Source organism: Manis javanica, chromosome 14 (assembly GCF_040802235.1).
Source record: "Manis javanica isolate MJ-LG chromosome 14, MJ_LKY, whole genome shotgun sequence".
Taxonomy (NCBI): domain Eukaryota; kingdom Metazoa; phylum Chordata; class Mammalia; order Pholidota; family Manidae; genus Manis; species Manis javanica.
In genome coordinates this window covers 10,935,815-10,951,467 of record NC_133169.1, presented here as the reverse complement: position 1 = coordinate 10,951,467, position 15,653 = coordinate 10,935,815, and the positions used below count along the sequence as shown (strand labels likewise).

Genomic DNA, 15,653 nt, shown 5'->3' with positions numbered 1-15,653 from the left:
ACACTGAGGACACAGAGAAGAATGGGGCACGGGCGCACTTGTCAAGGAGCTCTTGGTGTAAGGGACAGACAGAGGTTCACCCAAGGTGCCATGGCCCCTGGAGTCAGTGCCAGAGGGAACAGCTGTGGGGCCTCAAGGGAAGGATCCCGTGATCCCCAGGGCTGACGATCCAGGCAAGCACTGTCCCCTCGACCCCAGGCACTGCCACAGCTGCCAAGATGTGCCTCCGGAGCCCACTGTCGAGGCTGCTGCACAATCCCCAGTCGTGGAAACGACCAGAAGGCCCTGGGGCTGAGACTGGTGAATACGGGAGGTAATTCTTCAGGTCACAACCCGGGGTTAATGCAGTCAGAGGAGGTGGGGAACCTCAGCTTCTGCCAGCAGCTCTGAATCAATCAGTCCTGGCTCAATGCCAGCAGGGGAGCAGTGGTACCAGGCCTTGGGATCTGGGTCAGAGGTTCCTGGTGAGCGGTGAGGAACAGTACTGCATGAAACGACCACCTGCCTGCTTCCAGCATGGCTTCTGTAATCCAGTCTCAACGTACATTCAGTCACATCCATTTTCTGAACTGTGGGCCAACATCGCTCTAAGAGCCAGGGACACAACTAGAAGACAGATGTGGCCTAGCCATCAGGGAATCTACCTTCCAATGAGAAGCCCAGAAGGCAGGCTAGGGAGGGCAGGGGAACCGAACCTGGTTCTGATTAGCCACACAGTCAGGGGACACGGAGGAGTCCACCACGACTGGCAAGCTGTCAGCCTGGTTAACTGGAAGAGCCAGGGAGCTAGTACTAGGAAACGGTGATGTAGACAGGAGGTTTGGGCAGCAATGTGCTAAGTTCCATTTGGGTCATGGTGAAACTCATGTGGCTTCTTCAGTTGTCCCTTTCTCAGTGAGAATAGACAGAATTTGTGGGAGGAGAATGGAGTCAGGGCCACAGAGCTGGGGTGCTCGGGCAAGGAGCCAGGGGACTTGGTATCGCGCCCAAGGGCACGGGGCTACAGAGACCCTGGTCAGGAGTCAGGCAGCCTGTGTTCTCATCCGATACTAACGCTCCAATCCTGGTAAGTGCCACTTCTCTGAGTTCTTGGCTCCTTACCCAATGCACAGGTGGCCATGAATAATCTAGAAGAAATTTAGAAATTGTATAAGGCTATATAAATATAAGGGGTCAAGTCCAAGACCCTCCGTGGGAAAGCTGAGGCTCCAAACGGTAATGTGACTTGCTCAGGGCCACACAATGGCTACTAGAAGACCATCGATCTGTGGTGCTCTACCCACCTGTGACACCTCAGTCCATCTGGGGACTTGCTGATGATACCTTCAGTCAAACACTGAGCCCCTCCTGGGACCACCCCAGAAGACAAGACTCTCAGACCCCAGTCTTGCCTCTGATATGAAAAACCCTGTTATCGGCGTGGCCCAGGCCAAGGTCAGCCTCTGCAGGATAAGTTCTATCCCAGCTGGGAGGCAGAGCAGGAAGCCACAGCCACCAGGACAACCCAGGCCCTTGTGAGCCCCGTACAGACTGGGCTGGCATCTGGGAAATGAAAAATGCCCAACTCTGAGCATGTGCTCCAAGGAGGTTTATTAGCATCCACATGGGGGCCCCGAGCTCTTGCCCAGAGGAAGAGGCTGTGAGCATCAGACGGGAAGATGACAGGCCCAGCACTTGTGCAGGTGGTGACGACTCTGCTCCAAGCACAGCCAGCTGACCCTCCTTGGCCCCTTACATCTACTCCCTAAAGAGGTAGGGTTGTCCTCTCCGTAAAGAATTGAGGTCCTTGCAGGTTTCTTGACCTGTCTGACATCTACCAGCCTCCAGAAATCTAGACCCAGGTCCTCTGTTTGCTGCCTCACCTCAGCCAGCATCGGCGACCACATGTCTGGCAGAGCCAGACCCACCCTCACTCCGGCAGCTCCCCACCCCCTACCCCTGGGACCTCACAACTACAGTCTGGAGCAGACAAATTTGATCAGGTTCTCCAACTGCTCCTCCAGGTGCCACTCATCTCCATGGTTCTCGATGATCCAATCAAAGCCCCCAAAGTTGTCCAGGCCACATTCTGACTCACCATCGTCCACCCCTGTGGAGAGACACGGTGAGGTCAGGTCACATCCCTCCAGATACACACCGGGCATGGAGGCCTACTGGCCCCAAATGGAACTGCCCTCTTTGCCTCCCCTCCGCCACTCCAGAGCGAGGCTGCACCCACCCCAGACGGCATCCCCATCCCCTGAAACACCATGAGAGCAGGTTGGGCAGCCCATAGCCACCTGAGCCAGCAGAGGGTCCCGCTGACTTAATTCTTCACTTGCCACTGCCTACAGACAGTGAACTGGGTCATCTGACACCAGACAACCCAAATGGGCATTGTGTTTACACTTCAAGTGAAGCTGGTTGTGTTGGTTTCTAGCTCTAAAGCTCTGATTCAGTCCTCTAGGGAGCCAGTGTGTGTCACCCTCATCTGAATGAGAATGATAATAACAACATTTATCTGGTGGCTATATTGTTACTATAAAGTAAAACAACGTGTGTAAAGCCCTGCCGAAGCCAGCTGTGCTGTGTGCCCAGGAGATGAGCAGCCATCAGGAGCGGCCCTACCCCTGGATCCGAACCCCCCCAAGTCACAGTGACTAAGGGCAGGAGAGAGGCCTGAGCTATGCCTCTAAATTGCCACAGAGCAGGTCCCGGGCTCCCACCACCGGGGCTGACTAGTAGAGCTTCCTCTTGCTGTCCCCCCACTCTGTTAATCAAACAGGAGTGAGGTTTGTCAGGCCTGCCCTCTGATCTATTCTCAGCCCCCCACCAGGCTGGAAAGCAAAGGTGAACCACGCAGGTGCATCCCAGCCAGACCTCCAGAAGCCCGCTGGCCTAGAGAGGACAGCCCAGGGAAGGGCACCAACCAAGGCCCTGGGGGAACCTTTACCCCCAAGGACACCCTCTCCCACCCTACTCTACTTTCTGATCTGGGGGCAGTCCTGAGCCCCAGGCCTCAGAATCTTTTATAGTCTCTCACTCACTCCCCACTAGCCTGCCAGGGACACAGCAGAAGACCTAAAGTATAGGTACAGGTGGCCCTGGAGGATAGGTGGGGTGGCTGGCCTGTGTGTCAGGCCTTGGGCGCAAAGGCTGTGAGCAGCTCACCTGGAATGAACACCCAGCCCCGCTGCTGTCGGCTCTGCTCTGAGGCCACCACTCGGACCGTCCGTGTCACAGCCCCATAGGCCTCCTGAAACCACTGGATGTCGGACATCCTCCGTGTGTCACTCACCAGCTGCAGGGAAGGGACACAGGTGACCAACAGTACAGGACACTGGGATTGAGGGGAAAAGAGGGAAAGACCCAGCCCCATACTAAATAAGCAACAGGGTTGGCAGGCAGGGCTACTGAATGCAGACAAGTGTAGCCCATTCCCCATTTTCACCCAACCACTGAGACAGGTGCCCTTCCTCCCTCCAGACAGCCCTGCCTGATCAATGCAGCCTGCAGCCCGCCCTGCCCACAGTGTCTCTGCCATGGACACACTCATGTTCTGTGATCACGTCAGTCAATACTGGGCTGAAATGGAGGCCTCAGGCTTTGAGTCAGATCAGCCAGTCCAACATATGCATTTTATAGATAAGCAAACTGAAGCCAGAAACAAAGATCACTGGACTGGTCACTACTCCCAGTACCTTTTAAAATGTAAGTCTGATTTTTGTCAGTCCACTGCCCAAACCTCTTAAAGGTTTCCCATCATTCTAACAAAATGCAAAGCCCTCACCCCAGCTTACAAGTTCCAAGATCTGGCACCAATTTCCCATCATCTTTCCCCTCATTTCACTCCACTGCAGCCAACTGACCTCCTCTCTGTTTCTTAAACACACCAACCCTATCTCCTTAGGGCCTTTGCACATGCTACTCACACTGCCTGGAGAATCACAAGGTAAGCCTCACTTCACGGAGGTCTCCACTCAAATGTCACCTCTGCAGAAAGGCTTTCCCTACCATCCTGGCTCCCTTCCTGCCCCTCTGGGTCCTGATATGCAGTTTACATTCCTCTGAGCACTAAGTACTCTGAAAATCACCACTATTTATTAGTTTATCTGTTTACTGTCTGTCTTCCCCACAGTCAGCTCCATGAGGGCTCTATGCCTGGCCCCAAGGGCACTGCCTGACACATGACCAGCACTCAGAGGCATGTCTCCAATGAATGAATGAATCAGAAAATAAGGAGACCAGCTGCTCTTGCCCATGACGTGTTCAATCACCCAGTTACTCAACAAGTACTACAGCAAACACCTACCATGTGCCAGGCACTGTGCTAGGTGCTCGGGATAGTGGTCAGCAGAACAGCCCTGGTGCCTGCCCTCGCGGAGCTTATCGCCTAGCGGGAGAGCCACACACTACACAAGCAGCTTCACAAATAACCCTAATCACAGCGCCTACCATCAGGCATCTCATCTCAGCACCACTGACACTGCACTGTCTCCCCACACCTGTTCCTCCCACAACTCCCCCGTCTCAGAAAATCATGACACTACCTGTCCGTCCAGCCACTCAGAACAAAAACTTTGGTGCTGTCTCCCATCCTCAAATCCCAATGCTGATGCACCAGCATATCCTATTGGCTCTGCCTTCAAGATCTGTGCCGGATCGACCCGTTCTCTCCGCTCCACCGCCACTCTGAGCTGAGCCACCGCCACTCTGCCTGTCCTACACAAAGACCCTCTACCTAGACCCCATGGCTTCCACCCTTGCCCTCCCCGAGCAGGTAAGCCTTTTAAACCTTTGATCACATCATGTCTCTCCTCTGCTCAAAACCTCCCGTGAGCCCCCACCTCACTCAGTAAAATCCAGGCTCTTTCGAAGACCTGCATGATCTAACCTCACTCCTACCACTCACCCGTCACCCATCAAACGTCCATCCGGCTCACTCCTTTCTTTCAGGTTCTGCTCACATCATCATGTCAGTAAGGCCTTACCTGAGAGCCTGAATACAGCAGCAACCCAAGCCTCCTCATGCCCTTGGCCCGCTTTATTTTGCTTCTTAGTACGTATCTCCACCTGACATATTCTCTATTCATTTAGGGCCTAACTCCATCCACCCCCAGGCATAATGTAAGCTCCCTGACTGAGTACTTTTGTATCTATGGACCCCCAAATGTCCTGGAACCAGGTCTAGTAGAGGAGGTAATATGGGCCGCCAGAATGAATGACAAAGGGAAAGGGTGAGGTGCTTGCTGCGGGAACACCTGACAGGGGGCATCAGTTAAGACCTGGGGATCAAGGAAGGCTTCCCTGCAGAGGTGCCATGTAAGCTGAGCTGGAGCTAACCAGGGAAAGAGGGAAAGAAAGGGTAGTCCAGGCAGGTAGGCCAGCTATTTCAAAGGTCTTGACCTTGAAGTAGCTTGATTTATTTGCCGAACAGAAAGAAGGCCAATGTTGCTACAGTTTAAGGAATAAGATGGCTAGGAAGGTAGCAGGGCCCAGATCATTTAAGGCCTAGCTCACATGAAGGATTTTGACTGTGTTCATCAGAACAACGGGACAAAGGGTTCTTAACAGAGAAGTGGTATGACCTGGTTTGTGCTTTAAAAGGTCACTCAGACTGCTGTGTGGTGAATGTGTCATAAGGAACAAGAGCCAAAGCCAGGCCCCACATGGCCTGTCAGGTGGGAGATGGTGGGGGTGTGGACCAGGGGGTAGCAATGCAGACAGAGAAAAGGACACATCTCAGATATTTCTGGAGGAGCAGAGGGCTGGGGAAACCAGTGTTATTGATGCTGCCATGGAGCCCACTTACCCAGATGGGCTGGGAAACACCCTCCACGATCTTCCTGCAGAAGAAGCCCGGGTCAGCCTGGCGCTTCTCCTCCCCCCAGAGGATCATGTCCCTCCGATAGGCCTCCTTGTAGGTGCTGGCGCCCAGGAGCCTCTGGAAGTCCAAGCCATGGTCCTGCCCAAAGTACATCATGTCTACGCCACCAGCCTCTCGACCTTGCTGGTCCTCCTAAAACAGGAAGGGCCATCGCTTCCCTTGCCCGCCCTCCCTGAGGGCCAAGGAAAGGGCTAAAGAGGCTGTTGCCTGGCCAGAGGCCTGCAAGGGAAGACCTGGAAGCAGAAACCCCGAACAGTGGCAGATGGAAGAAAGGTCTCCGATAATGCGGAAATCGTTTCAATTTGTCTTTAAAATGTATGATGTGGTTTTCTCTGTTGCAACAATTTTACCTTCCCAATTATTTCTGGCTTAAAGTAATCCTGAAATTAATTTCCATGCCCTGGGCACAGGCTTAGCCTTCAACCAAAGTGGGGAATCTGACAACATCTCATTCCATGTCCTTCTACTACCCTTTCTGGCATTATTTGCCCCATCCAAAGCCCAGGAGACTAGGCTTCCTGCCTCTCTTCTCTCTCCCTCACTCCCTTCCTCGTCCCCAAATTTCTGGCACCTTTGCTGCAACAGCATCACACCATTTGGCTCAGGACACTCTGGGGCCCCCACCCGGAAGACCCCTGGGGCAGAAGGGGCTGCACTGATCCCCCTTTCCCTCCAGCCCCAGAAGCTGGGTCCAGACCTGGCCTGCCCTTCTCCAGGAACACTGACAAGCAGAGCGATCCCTCCAGAGGGCCCAGGATGGAAAGAGGTCTGAAAAATGCCACTCGGTTCGGGTTCCAGCTTCCCTGCTCACTCACTGCAGCAAGACCTTCTCCAGTGGGACTGTTTCTTCATCTGCAAACCGAGGGAGCCATGACTCCGCCAGTCAGTCACCCACCTGCACCCTGTTCCAAGGTAAACACAGCAGCCACCTCCTGTTTGTAAACTAGTTTCCCACGTTCTCTTGACCACAGGAGAAGAGGGGCCACCAGGAGCATTACGGTCTGCTTGTCATTTCCCATTGCAACTTGAGAAACCAATGCATTAACATATTTCATTTGGGGTTTGTTTTCTAATTGTAGGAAGAGGGGATGGAGTGGGACTGGAAACAGCAGGGGTAGGCTGGCCTATCAGAGTCTCCTACTGAGGTTTTAAAAATGCCAAGTCCTTCCTGGCTCATAGGTCTGCGTGGGCCTAATCTGGGATCTTTGGAAGTAGATCAGTGGTTTCAAGCTGATCCTCAGAGCTCAGGTTCTCTAGAAGCGCCCAGACCCCTCTGGGGAAGGCAGAGTTCCTCGCCCATAATCAGAGTCGCTTTCCAGTCTGTCTACCAGATACAGAAACTTCTGCATCCCAATTTCCCCATTTTATTTGGAAAAGTTTCCCATTATAAAAAAAATATGAAAACCAGCAAACTTGTTATATGGGGATTCCCAGGCTGCTCCCCTAAGAATGGGTCTGACTCCCTAGTGGGAGAAGACCCAGTGGCCAGGATAACTTCCTGTGAAGACGGGGCTGTCACATGGAAGTGGGGGAACAATTTACTTTGTGTGGCCCCAAATGACCAATGAGCCTTGAGCACAGGTCCCTGGAAGGGGGCACCTAGAGGTCAAGGCTAGAAATGTAAGCAATGAGGGGCTCTTCACTGGGTGGAAAGCTGACCTCACCTCCAGGTTCCCTTTCTGAAGCCTAAGGTTCTAGGAGTTCCTGTTTGTTTTTTATAATCTTTTTTTTAATCCACATGGTTCAAAATTCAAAAGATAAACACTCATTTACATTGAAAAATCTCTTTCCCACCCTTAGCTCCCCTCCCTGGAGGCAACCAATGGTACAGTCTCTTATGTATCCGGGCTTATAAGCATCCCAAGTACCTGTAAATATTTGTTGAATGGCCAAATATATGAGCAAATATATTTGCAATTTTTTCCTCATTTTTATACCAATGTACCCTTTTCTATACACTGTTCTGCATCTTGCTTTTCTCACTTAACAGTGTATCTTGACAACTTGCGTCCTTAAGTTTCTTAAGGGGAAAATTCCAAGAGTTGTGGCAAGCCAGCTGAGCAGGACTGATGCATCGTGTCGTATTTTTTTGAGTACAGGGACACGTGCAGACGTTTACTAATGCTACAGCATTGGAGCTCCCAGCTCACACCTAAAGCCTTTCCTGAGCACATTTTCTTGAACACGCTCTGGGGACGAAGCCTGAAGTGAATGAGGCCAATGGGAAAGAAGCTTAAGCTGAAAATGCCCCCAAGAGATCCACCAACAGAAAACTGAGAGCTGTCCACCACCCTGCCAGCAGAGGTCCTAGGAACACTGCTAGTGACTCAAGGAACAGCCTAGCAACCACAGCCAGGAGCTGGCCCCTCCCAACCTACCAGATGCCTCAGAGCCACCACCTACCTGAGCAAACTGTTCTTTGAGTGGACTGGAGAGCCGGAGGATCGCACAGACGTCAGCTCCGAGTCTACGGAACAGAGAGATCCGAACCCAGTTCACCTAGTTTCCAGGCCCCAGAAGAGAAGTCCAGAGGACTAAAGTCCCATTTCTGCTATTGGCATCTATGGAACCTTGTCAGGTCTCAACTTCCCTGATCCTATTTCCTCATCTGCAAAATGGGGATAACAATTTCTGTCCCGTCTCCCATAGGACTATTATGAAAGAGCCCTGAAACTAACAGGTAAAACAAATAAAATCACAATTACAGTGTGAACATCCAAGTCTGGAATATTCTGGGTCAGTTAGTTACTGCTGGGTCCCTGAACTAGTTCTCTCACAGTCAGGGTTACCTCAGTCTCTACTGACTCTGTCACCACAACATAAATAATTCATTCATTCAGTTGTTCAATTTACCCAACCAACCATTTGTTGGGTACTCTATTTGGGTCCAAGTGACACAAATGTGAGTAAGATACATGATTCCTTCCCTGACCTTGAGATGCTCACAGATTCACTTAAACACTGACATGGTGAGGTAGGTGTTCTTATTTCCATGTTTCAGAAGAGGAAAGTGACTCTGAATGAGACCGACTCACCCAAAGCACCATTACCGGTAATGAAACTAGTATTAGTAAAATATAAATAATAGCCAACATTCACGATTTCAATCCCAGTAGTCAGATTCTACAGCCTATGCTTCTGACCACCATTTGACTTCGGTGTTTGAGGGGAAAGAGAAATGCAACTTTGAAAAAGGTGGTGGATACTTGGTGGTGAAATTCAGGTGGTGACCCCTACCCTGGGCTCCCTGACAACCTCTTATGATGTCCTGTGATGTCCCAAAGCAGCCTCCATCCAGGTAGCCCCCTCACACTGGCCTTCAAGAGGAGAGGAGTCCCACCCTTCTTCCCCCCTGGTTCTTCTACTCCCCTAGCCCGTGCCCCAGCAAAAAAGCTCCCACACAGAACATCTTACTTTGAGAGAAAACACTGGGCGAACAGTATTATTATTCGGGGAGGCAGTGAGGTAGGTAAGCCCATTCCTTGGAGCCAGACTAAAGCTAAATTTGAGTCCTGGATCTGCCGATTACTTTGTGACCCTGGCAAGTTTGGGGTTTGTTTGTTTTAACTTTTCAGAGGCTCAGTTTCTTCAACTCTGAAATGGAGATACTCACACCACGCAGTACCTAACAAAAGTGGTTCTGAGAATTTAATGAAATCGTATATATACACAGTGCCTGGCACACAATAAAGGCTCAGTAAACCCCAGCTATCAAGTGGTGTGCTGGGCAAGCATTTGCCTTTGGAGTCAGACACAACTGGGGTGTTGTCTTAGACACATCCTTTATCTTGACTCAGTTTCCTCATCTGTAACAGTTACCAGGCAACAGTGTCGGAAGACCAGGAATGGTGTATAAAAATGGCCTTGTAGGTAAGTTATTAATGCCTCTTGGAGAGACCTACAGCTTAGGGTCTTTGGAAAGGTGGTCGCCTCATCCTTTGAGTTGGGTGCGTGTAAACTGCGGGTTTATGTGGAGAATCCTCCACCTCCACCGCCCCGTGTTCTTCCTGCCCTGCAATCTGAGAACCCCTACTGCAAAGCTCACTGCATCACACCCAAACACTCCCCTCGAGTCACATTAGGCGGGGATCGCCCCCTTCCTCCTCCTTCCCCGCCCCATCGACACCTGCTCTGCAGCGCCTCGGTCACAAAATCCTTCCCGGACTTCCTCTTCCCGCTGAACAACAGCACCAGCCGCGGGCCGCCTCCTAGCGGGGCCATGGGGTCGCCACGTTTAGCGATCCCTAAAACTGACGCTGCTCCCTACTCCTTACATCACGCCACCCGGCGCGGGATGGACGAGGCCACTTAGGTGGAGCCGCAGCAGAAAGAATTCTCCCCCCGTCTCTTCGTAGCTGTAGAAAGGCTGTCAGCCCGCATATGTGCTCCCGAACATTTTAGTTAATGTCTAAGCAAATTAAATATAGAGAGAAAGAAGGTTAATTTCAGGGGCAGACTTCCACCCTAAAGAAACTCCCCTACCAGACTCATTTAGAACAGTCCAACCCGCCCAGAACCTGACGTCACAGCCCAGCCTTCTTAGTTGACAGCCGAGAATTGGACGCAACTATTTTCCTCCTAGGGGGTTGGCGTCTTAAACTTCCCAAAGGTAAACCTGCATTGCTTTCCTAGCAAGCCTGCAAACGTTATGAAAAATGAAAAAACATGGCGATTTTCCGGGAGTTTTCAAAACTGCCTTTTAGCTTGTGCATCATAATACATATGCTAAAGCAAATCTCCTTTCGCTCCACAGTGAAAATCGGTCTTTCTGGAGATGAACCAAGCCTAAAATCCAGAGGGTTGTCTGGTGACGTCACACATGGGCGGGGCTTAGCCTAACGCACGCTGTTTTATTGTTAACTAGTTTCTGTTGCTTAAGAGGCTGCTTGCTGGGCCGCCCGTTCAACCTTGCAAAAAAGTTTACATCGCTTTTCTAGTCGCAGCCTCCTCTCCACAGATTTTTGGAAGCGAGAGAGCTTGGAATGACGTGGGCCACATCAATAGCATAAATTAAGAAGAGGCTTTGAAGCCACCGCTGGTCGACATTACCTAGGTTAATCCGGAGTGCAGCTCCCAGCTGGGGGTAGAGGGGCCGAAGTAAGGGGGTCCGATCTATCCCCTCCCTGAATTCCCACTTCTGCCTCTGCCTACAGCAGCAGCCAGCCAGTCCCACTTGAGTAAATGAAAACGTCTTCAGCTATGACTTGCTGTCCTGCAATTCTCTGAGCTTGTCAAGGCAGAACTTGTAACCCATCACTGCCTCCACTTCATGACCTATAAAGTCATGTAGATAGAAAAGGTGAGGTGTGGAGACCTACTTGGGAGAAAGCATTAATTCCCCAAAAACTTAAAAAATGGCAAAGACACTGAGGAAAAAAAGTCAGATCAAAAAGAGCTTCAGGAAGGGTTTTTGTAGTTGCTGTTGCTTTTATTTTTTATTTTTTGGTATCATTAATCTACAATTACATGAGGAGCATTATGTTTACTAGACTCCCCCCTTCACCAAGTCCTCCCCACATACCCCATTAGTCACTGTCCATCAGCATAGTAAGATGCTGTAAAATCACTACTTGTCTTCTCTGTGTTGCACAGCCCTCCCCGTGCCCCGGCTCTTTATTCTTCCCCTGCCTTCTCCCTCCCTTCCCATCCATCCTCCCCAGTCCCTTTCCCTTTGGTAACTGTTAGTCCATTCTTGGGTTCTGTGGTCCTGCTGCTGTTTTGTTCCTTCAGTTTTTCCTTTGTTCTTATACTCCACAGATGAGTGAAATTATTTGGTACTTGTCTTTCCCCGCCTTACTTATTTCACTGAGCATAATACCCTCTAGCTCCATCCATGTTGTTGCAAAAGGTAGGATTTGTTTTCTTCTTATGGCTGAATAATATTCCATTGTGTGTATATGTACCACATCTTCTTTATTCATTCATCTACTGATGGACACTTAGGTTGCTTCCATTTCTTGGCTATTGTAAATAGTGCTGTGATAAACATAGGGGTGCATCTATCTTTTTCAAACTGGGCTGCTTAGTTGCTGTTGCTTTTTAAGGACCTTTGAAGGCACTATACTTCTCAATGCCCTTGGAAGGCGGTACAGAGAGGCGCTTTAATGTCAGCATCACTTATTGATAAAGCCCACCTCACAGAGTTGCAGTAAGAAGGTGCAGTAAGAAGGAAATAAGGAAAATATATGTTAATACTTTGTAACTTCTCAATGTTCACCCAAATATGAAGTTGTTATTTACTCTGAGCACTTTGTGATTTTACAGTTTATAATTCAACACAGAATCAGATTTTCCAGCTCACCTGCAGTAAGCATTTATTTGGGACTCCATTAAAAACCCGAATCCCACTTCTGCCACCTTTAGGAAGGACTCAGAACTTCCTCCTAGAGTCTCTTCCCTCTTCTGAAGCAAACCACACACCTGCCCTCCCTCTCCCAGCTGGTATGGAGCTCCCTGGAATTCCAGTTAGTAATCAGAAAAATCCTAGCCTCCTCTCAGAACTTTCCATCCTGCTCCCTGTTTCAACTGCCCCTCACAGTCCCTTTCTGCCCTCCCAAGTGGGGGCTCTTTACTCTACCCCTGAGGCTCATATCTCAGCGTGGACTTCATGTTTCTGGCCTCCCACCCTCCCCATTTCAGCCTCTCCAGGCCCTTATTCCCCCTGCCTCTTGGAAAAGTCTGGCTCTCTAAGGCTCAGGCCACCTGGCTGAGCTACTCTTTCCCTCCTTCATGTTAACACAACCAATCCTGAGGCATATTCCCATTTACTGAGACTTACCCGCTGGCTCCTGGTCTTTTCAATGCAGTTGCTGTCATCATTAGTGACTTCACTGTCTGCAGGGTCAGCCCACCCAACGCTCAAATTCCTTGGCCTTAGATGTTCAAAGGCTTGTTCCTCCTTCTCAGCTATCAGCGCCCATGGACACACCTGGGCCTTGTCATCACCAGAAACTTTTCAACCTGCAAATTCACAAGCTCAGCCTCCCTACCCTCCAAGGTCATGTGCTCAAATACTGTCCCCAAAGCAGTGCTCTCCTCCCAAGAAACTTTTCATCTTAAATGACATCTGTTCTTCCTTTCCCTCCACAGCCAAAGGGAACATCAGGTAAGTTAATACATGTGGAAAGTCTTTGAAAGCTGTACAGGGTTGCACAACCGTGAGGCCCTGTTCTTAGGGTAGAAGAGCAGACTCCAGGCGGGGACACCGCGGCCAGTGAGGTGGGAAGGGCAAGAGGAGCAGAGACGACCGGCGAGGGAGTGGCCAGAGTCCTTGGGGACTGAGACTGGGAGCCAGAGACGCCAGACGCCGCTGCCTCCTGGGGCTTTCAGAAGATGATATTTGAGGAAGTGCCCCAAAAACTCAGGAAAACAACTACCTCTGAGAGCCACCTCTCACTAAAGGGGCAGATCCCTTAAAGAGAGGTTGGCCTCTGACTGAGAGAACAGTTTGGAAGTCAACTCCAGGCCTGATTGCAGGAAGCCTGCTTAGTGTATTAACCTACCTAGAGACAGTCTGAGCCTGCCCAGGACCCCTCATATAGCTCTGCAGAGCCCAGAGGAGGAAGGAGCTGGGCTTGTGTGTGCCCAGGGGGAGGGAGCCCTGAGCAGAAGGTACCAAGGTCCACTTGCCAAGGCCAGCCTGTCCTATAGTGGAACCAGATGCCATCCTGGCTCAGTGACACCCTTAATTCTCCTTGTTTCAATTCCATGCTTCTGGTTCCAGTTTCTCCCCTCGTGCCATTGTCCAGGTGACCCAAGCGTTCCCCTCTGCCAGTGCTTGTAAATCTAAGTGTGACATGGGGATCAGTCGTCATGTGTCTGAGGACCATTGCTTCAGAGGCAATGGACCCAGGCAGCTAAGGAACAGAATGGGGTGGGGGTTGCAAGCAACTAGTACAATAGGAGAAGAGAAGAGGGAGTCTGAGTCTTTGGGAGCTGATGGGAGCAAAGTCTAGCCATTCATGCATTCATTCAACATGTATTTAAATGTCTAAAATGTGCCAGGTCCTGCTAGAGATGCAACAATCAACAAAGCAGGGCCTGCTCTCAAAGACATTCATTCCCATGGGAGACAGGCAATTATAAGAGAGCTGAAAAATGGAGCATGAGAGACTTTATCCCAAAATTGGAGAAGGAAAATTGATATAAATTAACACTAGCAGGACACTATGAAATAAGCTGTAAATGGCTCTAACTACGCACCCTCATGTTGTTCCCTCTGCCAGAAACACCCTTCCCCTCTTGTTTCTGTGAAACTGTCTCTGACTTGGACTTAAGCACTTGGCTTGTCTTGCCCACTCCAGTGAGCCTTCCCCAGCTCCCCACTCCACCTGACTTAGATACCTGCACCTGATACACCCTGTACTCACCAACATCAGGGCATCTTACACTATAATTATCCATTGACTCATATGGCTCTCCCCCGAGAGCTGAAGGTTAATATTTCTGAGCATTTACTATGTGCCAGGCCTTTTCTCAATCATACGACATTAACACTATTATCCCTAACTTAAAGGTGAGACAACTGAGGCTCGCTATAATGAAGAGATTTCCCCAGGTGTTTATCAAATAGATTATTGTGCATATATAATAATAGACTATTATTATATGTCTGCCACCCTGGGATCCCACTCCAGAGAGAAAGGGCAAAAACCTCACAGACACACAACTGAAGAGCCAGAGACTCAGAAGTTCCCCTCCCCCACATTCCTCAAGTGTCCAGTCAGGGTGAAGCCAGAGAACAAACATATAAGGCACTGGCCAGCTCTGCAGGGTCCTCAAGCTTCAAGGAAGGCCACAGGCAGATGTCCTTGGAGGTGAGAGGCTGCTTGCTTGAGGTGGCTTCATCCTCTCACCAGTGTGCCCCCTCCGGCAAACCAACAGAAAGTTCAGTACTTGGTCTACAAATTATTTCCATGATTACGAGGAAGATATACTTGCCTTCATTTTTATGGCTGAGGGAAACTAAGGCACGATTACAGTAAGTATTGTGCAACAATCTGTAAATTAATATCAGCTTATCTAAAGACATGCCTCTAGCATTCAAAGAGCATTTACTATGGTCTGTAAATGTTCCTAACTTCATACTACCGTTTTATCACATCCATACTGTAGACAAAGAAAGGATCCTCCTATTTTCAAAACAAAAGGTCTCCAAAAATTTAATTGGCGTACCCAGGGATAGTGGCCACACCTGAATCTGGACTATAGTGGGAGAACAGAGATTGTTTTAAAACAAATATTCCTGATTTGGAGAAGTTTTTTTGTTTTTCTATTGGATTATTTTATAGAGAATGCAAATCTTGGAACTGGGGGACTAACACAATTTGAACTACTTTAAAGAGTGATTTGGTGATTTCATTTTACTGTTCTTTAACAATCTGAGTGATAAAGGTTGGTGTTTATTTTCAAAGGACATTGAGACTTGCCTGGAAGTCAAGAGCTATAACTGATGGGGCCAGATCTGTGTGGCTCCCAAGCCGGCCATTTGTGTGGGTCCAGGCACAGGGGAAGCGCTCCAGGAATGACTGAGGAATGAATGAAGGAGCGAATGAAGGGCAGCTCTGTGGGGGTCTCCTCAAGACTGAGACCTCATAACCGCACACCCAGTTGCTCAGGTTCCTGGGGAGCTCCTGGAGGCCCCTCTCCCCCTCCCATCCCAGTCATCTGCAGGTCCAGCCTCCTGTCCCACCTGATGCTGCCCTCCTGTGGCCACTGCCAACCATCTCTGCAGAAGGCGCCGTGTGTGAGGTCCCCGCTCTGGGACAGGGTGAGGAAGAAACTGTTT

The 15,653-nt window shown here is 50.1% G+C and overlaps 1 protein-coding gene across 2 annotated transcripts; it reads right to left on the bottom strand.

The window, feature by feature from the left end:
• Nucleotides 1-1,573: 1,573 nt before the first annotated feature.
• PMVK (phosphomevalonate kinase) lies at nt 1,574-10,165 on the bottom strand. 2 transcript variants are annotated; one of them, XM_017676507.3, is made up of 5 exons: nt 9,993-10,165; nt 8,270-8,333; nt 5,792-5,944; nt 3,151-3,280; nt 1,574-2,089 (listed from the first exon to the last, which is right to left on the bottom strand). In XM_017676507.3, exons 1-5 carry the CDS (start codon nt 10,085-10,087, stop codon nt 1,953-1,955), a joined length of 579 nt encoding a protein of 192 aa, XP_017531996.3. In that variant the 5' UTR covers nt 10,088-10,165; the 3' UTR covers nt 1,574-1,952. The 2 variants fall into 2 exon arrangements, with proteins under 2 accessions (XP_017531996.3, XP_073077323.1); XM_073221222.1 differs by lacking the exon at nt 9,993-10,165 and adding an exon at nt 6,564-6,768.
• Nucleotides 10,166-15,653: the final 5,488 nt, after the last annotated feature.

Bases quoted from the DNA above. Each gene is read 5' to 3' on its own strand.
- PMVK (XM_017676507.3), bottom strand. From the start codon at position 10,087: ATGGCCCCGCTAGGAGGCGGCCCGCGGCTGGTGCTGTTGTTCAGCGGG. The intron at 3,281-5,791 runs GTAAGTGGGCTC...CCTTCCCTGCAG, and splicing joins GTGTTTCCCAGCCCATCTGG to CTGGTGAGTGACACACGGAG. The intron at 2,090-3,150 runs GTGAGCTGCTCA...GTCTCTCCACAG, and splicing joins GGGCTGGGTGTTCATTCCAG to GGGTGGACGATGGTGAGTCA.